Source organism: Ursus arctos, unplaced genomic scaffold (assembly GCF_023065955.2).
Source record: "Ursus arctos isolate Adak ecotype North America unplaced genomic scaffold, UrsArc2.0 scaffold_23, whole genome shotgun sequence".
NCBI classification, from domain to species: domain Eukaryota; kingdom Metazoa; phylum Chordata; class Mammalia; order Carnivora; family Ursidae; genus Ursus; species Ursus arctos.
In genome coordinates this window covers 31781393-31794948 of record NW_026622908.1, presented here as the reverse complement: position 1 = coordinate 31794948, position 13556 = coordinate 31781393, and the positions used below count along the sequence as shown (strand labels likewise).

The 13556-nt window shown below is 53.5% G+C and overlaps 1 protein-coding gene across 1 annotated transcript in view; it reads left to right on the top strand.

The window, feature by feature from the left end:
• LRP4 (LDL receptor related protein 4) overlaps nucleotides 1-13556 on the top strand; it is a 52593-nt gene that overhangs the window by 12076 nt on the left and 26961 nt on the right. The window contains exons 2-19 of the mRNA XM_026511985.4: nucleotides 1331-1477; nucleotides 2673-2789; nucleotides 3052-3165; nucleotides 3496-3612; nucleotides 3954-4082; nucleotides 4322-4441; nucleotides 4851-4976; nucleotides 5576-5701; nucleotides 5893-6027; nucleotides 6411-6536; nucleotides 6895-7125; nucleotides 7967-8123; nucleotides 9126-9343; nucleotides 9504-9680; nucleotides 10079-10201; nucleotides 11803-12011; nucleotides 12185-12266; nucleotides 12817-12922. Coding sequence (XP_026367770.1) covers nucleotides 1331-1477; nucleotides 2673-2789; nucleotides 3052-3165; nucleotides 3496-3612; nucleotides 3954-4082; nucleotides 4322-4441; nucleotides 4851-4976; nucleotides 5576-5701; nucleotides 5893-6027; nucleotides 6411-6536; nucleotides 6895-7125; nucleotides 7967-8123; nucleotides 9126-9343; nucleotides 9504-9680; nucleotides 10079-10201; nucleotides 11803-12011; nucleotides 12185-12266; nucleotides 12817-12922 — 2560 coding nt within the window. The remainder of the gene's footprint in view (nucleotides 1-1330; nucleotides 1478-2672; nucleotides 2790-3051; nucleotides 3166-3495; nucleotides 3613-3953; nucleotides 4083-4321; nucleotides 4442-4850; nucleotides 4977-5575; nucleotides 5702-5892; nucleotides 6028-6410; nucleotides 6537-6894; nucleotides 7126-7966; nucleotides 8124-9125; nucleotides 9344-9503; nucleotides 9681-10078; nucleotides 10202-11802; nucleotides 12012-12184; nucleotides 12267-12816; nucleotides 12923-13556) is intronic.

Sequence of the window (13556 nt, the reverse complement as noted above, 5' to 3'; positions counted from 1 at the left end):
TGATTCCCTTAGCTTGTGGAGCGGGAGGCCGAGGTCTCAGTTGAGAATCTGGTGAACTCTGTGGTCCTTTACTCCAGAAATGTACATTTTGCCTATAGTTTCAATGGTTCACTAATCCCAAATGTTGGCCATCCATCCATCCATCCATCCATCCATCCATCCATCTGCAGGTTAGGAATCCATGCTTTATGCTCACACTTTGGAGGTTCAAGTGGAGAGGGATGGCTTCAGGGCTCTCTCCTTGCTTTTGGAGGGGATAGCAGTGCACCCTTTCATTCTGTGCCCTAATTCCTTCCCTGTTCCAGCCCAGCCTGAGGGCAGGGCCCAGCTAAGGAGAGGAAGGGGAGAAGAAAGCGAGGGGGAGAGATGAGCAATGAGCGGTGGCCCCCTTCTTTCCCAGCTGCAGCAGCCCAGCGGGTTAGATGAATGCAGGGGAGGGGGGAGAGTGACCCTGGCAGAACCCTTTGTTCCAGCTGAGGCTGGAGCAGGGGCACTGAGCCATTCACACGCCATCCCAGAGCATCCTGCTGGGCACGCTGGGGAGGGGGCACAGCAGCCGGTCATGGGACTTGGCCAGGCAGATAGCTCCATGCTCAATAGGGAAGCCCAGCTGCGTGCTGCTGAGGCTGGGGGAGGGGGCTGCTTCTGCCATCCTTCCTCCGGGCTGTGGCCTGTCCCACAGACAGGAAGGCTCTGACTGGTCCCAGTCACTCTGCCCTGAGGTGGCCTTTGTCCCCTCCCCCTGGGGCCCTGCTTCTCCCGGTCACCCTCCTCAAAGGTGAGTTCTGACCTCTGACCAGGAGACTCAAAACCACCAGTGCTGCTTCCTGCTCCCCTGTGTGGATTCCTTATTCCAAAAGGGGCTCCGGCATTTTAATTCCACTATTTCTTGTCCTCCCTGGCCAACAACCAAGGGTGGGGTCCTGGCCGGAGACAAAAGCATCCATATTTCAACCTAGCTTTGGAGGGAAGGGTACTCAGTTTCTCTTTCTGCATCACCTTTTCTGTCCCCCTGCTCCTTTTCCCCAAGAGCACCGTCTCTCCGAGTGGCATCATTTATCTCCGGTCTCTTGGGGGTACTGGGCAAAAAACCTGGTCCTAGAGGGGGTACCTGGACTGCTTATGAATCCAGAGCCACAGTATCTTCTCAAGCATTTGTGCCTTGGAGCACGGGGGAAGGCATGATTGCATGCTCTCCATTTCCCTGTGGTATCACTGTGGCTCCCTGGGTGACAGTGCCCCTGGACTGGGCTCCTCTGCTTTACTCTCTCGAATGGGCTTTGGTTGGGCAGAAGCTGAGCCCTTCCTGGTTCCTTTCCCCTGTGCCCAGGCCTCGCCAACAGCCCCGAGTGTGCTTGTGGTCGGAGCCACTTCACGTGTGCGGTGAGTGCCCTCGGCGAGTGTACCTGCATCCCTGCGCAGTGGCAGTGTGACGGCGACAATGACTGCGGGGACCACAGCGATGAGGATGGCTGTAGTAAGCACCTCCCTCCCCCACCAGGCACCTCCAGCCCCCCCACCCCCATCCCAGGCAGTGGCAGGAAGCCGTAGGTAGAAGAAGGACGCAGGGATGAGGGTCTGAGGGAGTGTTCTGTGCACCGGCTGTGTCAGACCTAGCACGCTGGGCTCCTGTGAGGGTGACAGGTGTTGACAGATGGGAGGTGTCTTTACGATATATATGGCTCCAATCCTCCTGTCTTTACTGTATTTCCATGCGGCTATGACCAATAAACTGTGACAAGTGTGGAAGAAAACACCCTTGAAAACTGTAGGCAGTCTCTTTAAATAGATCTCTCTGTATTCATGTGAATATGTTTGTATATTTGTACTCCGTATTTGTGCATTTTTTAAATGTGCTTACTACATGCGGATGCAGATTATTTCTGTTTCTTATGCTGGTATTCTGTATAATCATATCTTTTTTAATAATAGGAACTTTGCAAGAAATCTTATAGTCCTTTTAAATCTTCCTCTCCCCTCGCATAGTAATGTCTGCACAACAGGCTGGGGCATCCTGCCTTGACCTCTAGCCCTATTGTGGCTGAGCCAGTTGTCTGGGGCACCTGCAGCACCTGTGTCTGAGGGTGGCTAATTAGTCTAATAAGATTGAAGCTACAACCTGGACCTTGTTAACCCCACCAGTGCAGCTAATTGTGATGATAAATGGCTCACTTTCATGTAGCACTGTCGTGTGCATTATCTCAAAAGACCGCGGTGAGCCAAGTATAATTACCCCCATTGTTACCATCAGAGAACCTATGGCTCAGAGAGGGTACCTGACTTGCTCAGTGTGAGAAGTAATGAGTTCTAGAACTGGAAATTGAGCCCAGATGGGTTAATCATCATTTAACAGGAGGAAAAGGAAAAAAAATACACCTCTTTTTCTTACTCATGTTTCCCTTACTGCTTTCTTAGTGGTTTGGGGTTCCTTGGGCTGCCCTGCCCTGTGAACCCCTCGTGGCCATTCCCTGAGAATACTCTGGAATACTCCGGCTTCTTAGCTGTGGTTTCTGCTTAGCTTCTCCATCAGCTGGGGGCAGGCTTGGGAGTCTGTGAGGAAGGACTGGGGAGACATGGGGGAAGGGGCCTTGGCCAAGGGCTTCCAGCCAAGGTGAGGCTGCCTCGGGAAGTATCCCACACTGAGTCTGTTGCCTTCTTTTCCCGGGACTCAGTGCTGCCCACCTGTTCTCCTCTTGACTTCCACTGTGACAATGGCAAGTGCATCCGGCGCTCCTGGGTGTGTGATGGGGACAACGACTGCGAGGACGACTCCGACGAGCAGGACTGTCGTGAGTGCCGGTGGCGCCAGGCGGGCTCCATCACGCTCTGCTGGGAAGGGATTTTTCAGTTGAAAAATGATTCCCCAGGTCCACATCACCTCCAGGGTCCTCAGCTCTTTGTCCCTCCTTTCACCTCCCCTCTTGGTTGGATGAGCCCAAGAGAGGGCCCCCTGCTTCAGATCCCTCGTGGCAGTGCTGGAGTAGCCTGACTGCCCTGTTCTGTGGGGCTTTCTGTTGGGCCTGCCGCAGCCTGACTGCTCTGTGCCCACAGCCCCCCGGGAGTGTGAGGAGGACGAGTTCCCCTGCCAGAACGGCTATTGCATCCGGAGCCTGTGGCACTGCGATGGGGACAACGACTGTGGTGACAACAGTGATGAGCAGTGTGGTAAGTGGAGTTCTGGGGGTGAGGGTGGGGCGAAGGCTGCGGTGGTCTGGCCTCCAGGAGAACGGGCAGCAGCGGCTCGAGCATCTGGAGCACCCAGAGGAAGGCAGAGGGGCAGAACGGTGCAGAAACCCCGGGAACTGTGGGACAGGAGCCCAAGGCCCAGTCTTTCCAGGGCCATGGCTCCCTCCCACCAGAGTCTGCACCGAATCTGTGATGTCTGGCAGGGACTGGGTCAGACCCGCAGGGGCAGCAAGGGTGGGCATTGGGGATAATCCAAGGAGGGCAGCCTGTAGGGCTCCTGCAGGATCCCTGTCCCGTTGCGTCCCCCAGACATGCGCAAATGCTCTGACAAGGAATTCCGCTGCAGTGACGGAAGCTGCATCGCTGAGCACTGGTACTGCGATGGTGACACCGACTGCAAAGATGGCTCTGACGAGGAGAGCTGTCGTGAGTGGCCCCAGAAACCAGGCTGGTGGGCTGGGCCGGGGCAGAGGGCTGCATCCCAGGGGCCGAGGGTCAAGCTGCAGAGTGCATGCGCAGTGGGACAGGAGGGCGGGCTCTTCAAGGACCGCACCTGCACCTGGGAGGCTGGGCTAGGGTGGAAGCGTGTTCCCCAGGTGTAGAGGGAGGGCTTGCTTCGGTCCACCAGCACACGGGAGTCTATCAGAGCTGTCTCAGATGAAACTCGCTTTCCTTGCCTGAACGTCTCACCCCTTGGAGGAGTCAGGGCCTCTGTCCTCTGTCCAGACCTGAGCGTATGCCCCTCCCTACCCCTGCATGCCTTCCAGCCTCAGCAGTGCCAGCACCCCCCTGCAACCTGGAGGAGTTCCAGTGTGCCTACGGCCGCTGCATCCTCGATATCTACCACTGTGACGGGGACGATGACTGTGGAGACTGGTCAGACGAGTCCGACTGCTGTGAGTGGTCTGGCCAGCAGGGTGGAGGAGGAGGGAGGGAGGCCAGGCCCAGAGGAACTTCTGGGGTGGTAAGACACAGGTGCCAGCTGGGGCAGGAGCTCCGGGGAGGAGTTTCTGGATTCCCTGCTCCCTGTTAGGCCGAGATGGAGGAGCCAGGTGCTGGGGCCGGGCTTTCTGATCTGCCCTGGACACTGTGTGCAGGGACTGGCTAGAGACAGGAGTCTGTCCTGTTTCCCCAGCCTCCCACCAGCCCTGCCGCTCAGGGGAGTTCATGTGTGACAGCGGCCTGTGCATCAACGCAGGCTGGCGCTGTGACGGCGATGCGGACTGTGATGACCAATCTGATGAGCGCAACTGCAGTGAGTGGGGGCAGGGCCAAGGTGCTGGGCCAGAGGTAGGGAAAGGGCTCATGGAGCCAAAGAGGCCACTGTCAGTAAAGACAGGTGGGACAGGACTGTCGTGGATGGTGGTGTAGGTTGGGCACAGCATAGAGGCGCTATGTCCAAAGGGATGCCAGTCACACCGTGGACGTATGCATTCTGTAATTACACAGGTTTATATATCCGTCCCGGCAGTTTTCTCGCGGCCACCACAAAGGCGTCTTGAGGAAAGGTTGTCTTTTTTTTCTGATTTGCACAAAGACGCTGTTCAGAACAACCGTGACGAGAGAGTGGCGTGGATGCTGGCTCGAAGTGCAGTTTGGGGCAGCAGGGTGGAGCCTTGGGCCACAATGGGGCCAGCCTTTCATGAGGCCTTTGCTTTGCCCAGCCACCTCCATGTGTACCGCGGAACAGTTCCGCTGCCGGTCGGGCCGCTGCGTCCGTCTGTCCTGGCGCTGTGATGGGGAGGACGACTGTGCAGACAACAGTGATGAAGAGAACTGTGAGAACACAGGTGGAGTCTCCCGGGGGTACCCCAGGCCCCTGGACCCGTGGTTGGGTTGGAGGACAGGGGTGGACGGACGGTGTCACCACTGCCGTTCCAGCTGGGCTGCAGGGATGCTTTCGTCAGATCTTGCCCACAGCCTGGGTTTTCCCTGCCCTTCTCAGTTACCAGTGTCAAATCCAGGTGCAGCTGTTAGCCTGCCCAGCCTTATGGCCTAGAACACGGCGTCAGCAGCATCTCACGTCTGACTCATACCCAGCCAGCCTGCCTGTTGCTCTGCCTAGTGAGCGGGGACTGTTCTCTGTGGCTCGCAGCCCCCACTGCCCTAGCCCTGCCCCAGGCTGCCGGACACATGGATGCACTCTCTCCTTCTGTCCCATGTCCCTCACCATCCCACTGTGGTGTCCTGGGGAGCGAACGAATGTAGACATCCAGCCAGCCCTGTCTGAGCTGCTTCCTGCCCTGGACCCCGACCCTCCCACCTTGAGTCTCATCTGTCTCCAGCTCGCCCTAGAAAATGACAGGCTCCCATCCCTTTGTTGACCCAAGCCTTGCCCTGCTGTGACCTGCCTCTCCCTCCAGCCCTGCTCTGCAACCCCCCTTTCTAGGAAGCCCCCAGTGTGCCTCGGACCAGTTCCTGTGCTGGAATGGACGCTGCATCGGGCAGAGGAAGCTGTGCAATGGGGTCAACGACTGTGGGGACAACAGTGATGAAAGCCCACAGCAGAACTGCCGTGAGTGTCCCCAGTGGGCGGGCCTGGCCCCTGGTCTGTGGCTGAACCCCACCCATGCGGTTCAAAGCGAATCCTCCCTAGGGATTCTTGCAGCCTCGGGAGCTGTTCTTCGTGGTCCAGGTGGAATGCCAAGTTGGCTGTCTGGGGGAGGATTCTGGGCTCAACTCCCATCTCTGGCTTGGCTGGCACAGGGCCCCGGACGGGTGAGGAGAACTGCAATGTTAACAACGGTGGCTGCGCCCAGAAGTGCCAGATGGTGCGGGGGGTGGTGCAGTGTACCTGCCACACAGGCTACCGGCTCACCGAAGATGGGCACATGTGCCAGGGTGAGCTGGGGCCTGCTTTGGAGCTGGGCAGGGGCAGCGGACAGACAGCTGTGCTTCCCCTGGGTCAGACATTTGACGGACGTGACCTCATTTCATCATCCCCCCTAGGAGGTGGCGATGGTCCTGTCTGTTTCACAGATGGGGAAACCAAAGCCCAGAAAGGTTAAGTAACTTACTGATGGCCACAGAGCCGGTGAGAGCAGAGTTGGGATTATAGCCCAGGTCTCCATGACCTTGAAGCCCTTTAACCACTTGTCGTATGGCCTTCCCACTAGGCCTAGAGAGTAGATGGCTATGTGGGCAGGGAAGTGACTAGTCAGCCTGGGAGTTGGGGTGGGAGGATGGCAGAACGGAGATCTCCTGACCCTGCCCGGTCCTCCCAGATGTGAATGAATGCGCGGAGGAGGGGTATTGCAGCCAGGGCTGCACCAACAGTGAAGGGGCCTTCCAGTGCTGGTGTGAAGCAGGCTATGAGCTCCGGCCCGACCGACGCAGCTGCAAGGCTCTGGGTAAGGGCTGTTGGCGTTCGCCTCGGTGGACAGAGGGCTGAGCCTGGAGACATCCAGGGACTCCAGTCCTTGGGGATTTGCTGAGAGGTAAAGAGAGTTTTCATCTCCGTAAAATGGAGCTGTGAGTTGTATTCCGAGCCCCAAGGAAATCTCTGCTGGGGCGGGGGGGGGGGGGGCGGTTATGGGAGACTAAGCTTCACAGGCTCCCGCTCTTCTAGTCCTGCTACCAGCAGCTCCGGACATGCTCTTAGGGGTAGGGGACCCCATCTGTCAGCTGAGGAGCTGGGGGTGCACACTGATGGGTGTCAGGGGCAGCTCTGGAGCCCAGTGGGGGCCCCATTTCTATGCCACGTCCCAGGGCCGGAGCCTGTGCTACTGTTCGCCAATCGCATCGACATCCGGCAGGTGCTGCCGCACCGCTCCGAGTACACGTTGCTGCTCAACAACCTGGAGAACGCCATTGCCCTGGATTTCCACCACCGGCGCGAGCTCGTCTTCTGGTCAGACGTTACCCTGGACCGCATCCTCCGTGCCAACCTCAATGGCAGCAATGTGGAGGAGGTGGTGTCCACAGGGCTCGAGAGCCCAGGTAGGGAATGAGGCCCTAGGGGGAAGGGCTGGGCCACACCGTGTGCAAAGCAGCGGTGGAAGGAACAGGATAGTGGCTTGTAAACCTTGGGCAGCAGAACATCTTTTTCTTCCAGTGAAATCTCGGATAGAATTCTAGTAGAGAAAATATGAATTTTATGGGTTCAGGTTTATGACATTTGCTCGTTAGGCGGGCTCAATAGCAATGAGTTGTTTTGACGAATGTAATCATTTGAAATCAGAGATTTATGGACAGCAGTTACAACTCGCTCAAAGTCTTAGCATTTGGTTCAGTTCAGAATTTTGTTTTGATTGGTTAGTATTAAGGATATTCTCCTCGACCCAGATACATACATCCAAATGTTTACAGATAAAAAAAACCCAAGAGCTTACTCTGTCAATCTCAGGCCATTCTACAAGCCAGTGAAGTGGGTTAGAATTTGGTATCAAGCACATTTGACTCATATGCTTATGGAACTTCTGAAGTACCTCTACAAAACTCTGAGCCACAGTTTGCAAACCCTTGAGCCAGTGCGGCGGGGGACCCTGGGCGTGGGTCAGGGAGCCAGGATTCAGGAAGTAGAATATGGTTGGCTGAGAAGAGGAAGTGCTTGACCTTGGACAGCTCCTTGACTTCTCTGTACCTCAATTTCTTCATCTTCGCGGGGATTCTAGTATCTAGCCCCCAGAGTTGTTGTGACGATCAAGTTAGTTAGTATACGTAACATGGTTCGAACAGCGCCTGACCCTAAACCTTCGTGAAAAGATGTTGCTCTTGTTACATTGGCACAGAGGAGCCATGGCTGAATCCCTGACACTTTCCTGCTGCCTCTTTCCATCAGGGGGCCTGGCTGTGGATTGGGTGCATGACAAACTCTATTGGACCGACTCGGGGACATCAAGGATTGAGGTGGCCAACCTGGACGGGGCCCATCGGAAGGTGTTGCTATGGCAAAACCTTGAGAAGCCCCGGGCTATTGCCCTGCACCCCATGGAGGGGTGAGTGAGCTGTGTCTCAAGCTCCCAAATCCCTCTTGCAACCTCTAGGGACAGTTCCCAGGCCACCTGGGCCAGATCTTCTTGGAGGGCCTCTTCACAGTGTGGCATTAACAGCATGGGCTCTGCTCCCAGACACGCTTGGATTTGAGTCCTGGCTCTGCAGTAAATGGCTCTATGACCTTGGGTCAGTCTATATCTCCACTCACTCACTTATAATTGGTGATAAAAAAAGCATACCTACCTCCTCGCCATGTGAAGATTAAAAGAGACTCGTTTTTTAAAATGGAGGTATAATTGACATATATAACCTTATATTAGTTTCAGATGTACAGCGTAATGATTCAATATTTGTATATATTGCAAAATGATCACTGCAATCTCATCAACATCCGTCAGCATACAACAGTCACAACAATTTTTTCTTGTGATGAGAACTTTTAAGATCTACTCTCTTAGCAACTTTCAAATAATACAGTACAGTGTGATTAACCATAGTCACTATGCCCTATGTTACATCCCCATGACTTACTCATTATATAACTAGAAGTTTGTACCTTTTGACTCCCTTCACCCATTTACCCACCCAAAACGAGATGCATTTTAAATGACATAATACACATTAGATCATTGCAGGCACTTAATATTTTTATTATTAGTTATAGTGTTGAGCCAATTAATAAAAATTAATAACTTTTGTTATTAGAAAAAAAGTTTCCTACAAGGGTTGGGATTTTTGTCTGCTCTGTTCACTGTTATACTCCTAATCCCTAAGAGACAGCCCTGTAGGAACTATTAAAAAAAAATTGTTAAATGAATAAATGCCCAGCTAGAGACATTTAAATTCAGACATTTAGAAAACACTCTGGGGGCTACACACAGAATGTGTCTCCTACCAGCTGGAGTTCCCCGGGTCAAATGGATAAAGGGCCCCGGTCTGATTATTATTCCTGTTACTACCTGCCTTCTGCTGCCTGTTTCTCAATTTCCTTTTGTCTCTTCTAGTACCATTTACTGGACAGACTGGGGCAACACCCCCCGCATTGAGGCCTCCAGCATGGATGGCTCTGGACGCCGCATCATTGCCGATACTCATCTCTTCTGGCCCAATGGCCTCACCATCGACTATGCTGGGCATCGTATGTACTGGGTGGATGCTAAGCACCATGTCATCGAGAGGGCCAATCTGGATGGGAGTCACCGCAAGGCTGTCATTAGCCAGGGTGAGGCCCTTTCTCCGTTCTCCTTCATCTCTCATCCTTCGTCCTCAGTCCCAGCCCCCAGGAGCCTTGGCAAAGGGTGAGATCTGTGAAGTTGCCAGGCCTGGGCCAGGAGCCCGTGGCAGGCTTTGTCTGGACTGAGGTCCTTCTGGACTTTCCCCAGGCCTCCCGCATCCCTTTGCCATCACCGTGTTTGAAGACAGCCTGTACTGGACAGATTGGCATACCAAGAGCATCAATAGTGCTAACAAATTCACTGGCAAGAACCAGGAGATCATTCGTAACAAACTCCATTTCCCCATGGACATCCACACCCTGCACCCCCAGCGCCAGCCTGCAGGTAAGAAACGACGCACCTGGTAGACCTCCAGTGCCTCTGAGACCCTTTCCTGCACCTGTCACAGCTGGCATTGTTTCTGGCAGGGAAATTTGCGGTTGGCACTGATACAGGCCAATTTCTCCCTCTGCTGGACATTTAGGGTACAACGCCGAGACTCAAGAAAATCGGCTTCACTGTCCCCGTTTGATTCATGCAAACATTTATAGACTATCTCTTCTGTCAGGGATTCACTGTGTTCACGGCTGGGGCAGATACCAAAAATAATGAGACATAGTTCCTCCTTCCAGGGAGCTCATACCCTGGCTAAACCCCTACTAACCCCCTACTCACTTGCCTTGGGGTGGACTCTGCCAAGCTTTGGTCTTTCCTGACCCTTTTGCTCTGGGCTCTTTGAACAGGGAAGAACCGCTGTGGGGACAACAATGGAGGCTGCACCCACCTGTGTCTGCCCAGTGGCCAGAACTACACCTGCGCCTGCCCCACCGGCTTCCGCAAGATCAGCAGCCACGCCTGTGCCCAGAGTAAGTGGGTCTGGGGCACCTGCCTCAGGGGATGTGCCTTGTGAAGGTGGGCAGAAGCAACAGGAGATAGGAATTCAGGGGGTTGCCTGTCATGGGGGAGAGCCAGGCTCCATAGATAGCCCCTGGAGAGGAAGAACTTAAGAGGCCGATGGCTCCCTTATCAAAGCTGAGGCCAGAGGCTCAGTGAGACCTCCCGGTTGAGTATTAATTCCTGCAACCAGGCTGGTGGATCATTTCACCAGGTAGGATGCTTTATCCATAGGCAGTGAGAGGGTTCCAGGCCCTTCTACAAAGCAGGGGTTTCTATCTCTTTACCTTTAGCTTCACCCTGTTAATGACTTCCTTTCAGCCCCTAAGCCAGAGAGCCAAGATTAGGACCTCTGGTGATGCTCTGTATGTGTAGACCCTGGATAAATACATGTCTAACGAGTGGGAGATAATGGGGTTCCCTGGTCGCTCCCTGAACTGCTGTTTTGGCTTCCTTTGAGCTTCTGCAGGGTCATTGCCTTGAGAGGGTAGCCCTGTATAGCTCAGAGTTGCAGGTGACTTTTCCTAAGAATAGTCCAGAGAAGGGTGATCCAGGAGTATGACGTGACCAGCAAGGGACTAGGGGTAATTCCTCACACATCAGCAGCTGCTCTTACTTACTGCTGTGTACTCGCTGACCCTCTTGTCCCTTGTTAAAACCAAATTTCTCTTGGGATCTGGGTCCTTTCCAGAGAGTGATATTAGGCAAACTATTTGGAGGAACAGGGGCTATTCGTTTAACACACCTCGATTGAGAACATACCTTCCTTGCATTCTTGTAAGTGCCCAGCTTTGTCCCTCTTGCCTCAGTGAGGTACAAGAGGTTTCCCCAGGACCTCCCCAAAGCTTAAAAGAAGACACTTGATGAAGCAAGGCAGGAAGTGCCTTCTCAATGCATACTGAGAAATATTCAGATAGACCATGGGGGTGGCCAGAGCTCCTTCTCTGGAGCCAGAGCTGAGTTCAAGTCCCAGCTCTGGTGCTTTGTAGCTGGGCGAAGCTGGGCAAGCTCCTTGACCTGCAGTCAGCCTCGTGGTTGCTAAGCTGGGAAATGAGAACAAGAATGACGTGAATCACAGAGAGTTGCTTTGAGAGTAAAGGCAAGAAGAGCACTGGGCTCAGGGCCTCGCAAGGAGTAAGTGCTCAGTAGTCATTGTTGGCTGACTTTGTGAGGAGAAGGGCACGTAGGGGGTGGAGCGGAGCCTCAGCCCTGAAGCAGGCACGGAAGGGAGCAGGGCCGGGTGGGGTGGATGGCCAGCCAGCCAGTGCAGCCAAAGGGGCTGAGCAAAAAGGAGAGCAAAGGAGGTGAAGCTGACAGATGCTTAAACAGGATGCACTTCTGGCCCCCCAGGAGAGTCTGTTTCCTAGTCCATTGACCCTAAAGTCTGAGTCTGTCAGCACGGGCGCCCAGTGCTCACAGGGGGCCTGAGGTGTGAAGAGTAGGGGACAAAGGGCACCAGATCCAAAGGGGACAAAGTGTGATTGAACCAGATGTCACACAGGTGAGCGTCTGTGTCTGTCACTGTGATTGGATTTAGAGCATTAAAAGAAGACCCCTTTCGGCCTTTGATCAGGTCTTGACAAGTTCCTGCTTTTTGCCCGAAGGATGGACATCCGTCGGATCAGCTTCGACACAGAGGACCTGTCCGACGATGTCATCCCACTGGCTGACGTGCGCAGTGCTGTGGCCCTTGACTGGGACTCGCGGGATGACCACGTGTACTGGACAGATGTCAGCACTGACACCATCAGCAGGGCCAAGTGGGATGGAACAGGACAGGAGGTAGGGCCCATCGAGGGCCCAGGCCCTCGGGGAAGGCAGAGACTCAGGGGCGGAATCCACCCTCTCCTGGGTCACGGCTTCCCATACCTGTGCCAACCTTGGGAAGTGGTACACTTGGGCCCCAGAGCTAGGTACAAGTCCAGTCGGTGATAACAGCTTTGCTTTCTGTCTAGGTGGTAGTGGATACCAGTTTGGAGAGTCCAGCAGGCCTAGCCATTGACTGGGTCACCAACAAGCTATACTGGACAGATGCAGGTATGTACGGGACAGCCATGGCCTGGCACTGTGGGCTTCTTCTTATTAAAATTCTAGCCTCAGATAGAAGGGACCTGGTGCCCCTCCTAGACCACTTGTCTCGGCCTTAGCTCTTGGTAGGTCAGAAGTGGTGGGACTGCTGTCAAGCTGAGGCTAGGTGCTCCTATCTAAGGGTTTGGCATGTGCCAATCAAATGGCAGCTACTGCTGCTGTGTTGCTGGTGTTCCAGAATGTTTTGAAGTATTTCAGAGAAGGAAACTATGCCCTGTGGTTTTCCTTCCATCACTGTCTTAATGAAACAGGCATTTTCTATGAGCCAGGTGAGTCTGGGAGGCAAGAGGAATGCCTTATACCAGAGCTACTCAAAGCGTGGTCCTTGGACCTGCAGCAGCATCTTCTCCAAATTCAGTTCACTCAGTATTGGTTGCACATCTATTATAAAATAGTTCTTGATCATCTGTTACATCCCAGGCTCTGTGCTGGGCATGGAAGGTAGTAGAGCGAAGGACCAAGAATAGAGTTGATATCTTTTCCCCTTACTTCTTGGTAGGCACAGACCGGATTGAGGTGGCCAACACAGATGGCAGCATGAGGACTGTGCTCATCTGGGAGAACCTTGATCGTCCCCGGGACATCGTGGTGGAACCCATGGGCGGGTGAGCACCTGTTCCTTTGGGACAAGCTCCACCTATCCCACAGTCCTGAGCTCTAGAGGGGAGTCTGGAGGTTAGAGAGGGTGGCCAGATCTTATGGGCACACCAGGGCAGCAAGGGCAGCTACAGAAACCACAGAGGGCACTCTGTCTCCCCAGTGGACAAGGAAGCCTTTTAAATTTTTTCATCTTTTTTTTTTTTTTTTTTTGGTCTACTAACAAAAGAGCTCCTTGTAAATCAACCAACCAACCAACCAACCAATAGGTTAATAAATCCGTAGTAAGTGATGACTCCCTATAGTCTCACTCTCCAACAATAACCGTTGCTAACAGTTAACAGTTGAGGGTATTTTCCCAGATTTTCTTTTACATACACATATATATATTTGGTGGTGGTGATGGTCGTTTTGGTTCTACCATAATGGCATACTGTTTTGTAACTTGCTTTTTTTTTTTTCCACTTAATTATATAGCCTGGATATCTTTCCACTCGATAATATAGAGCTATCTTGTTCTTCTTCATGGTTGTGCAGAATTCCATGAAATTTGTATACCATAATTACTTAACCCATCCAGTCAAGGAAACATTTCTTGCACCTCATTCTTCCCCTCTTTGTTTATCCCCATATAGGCCTTAT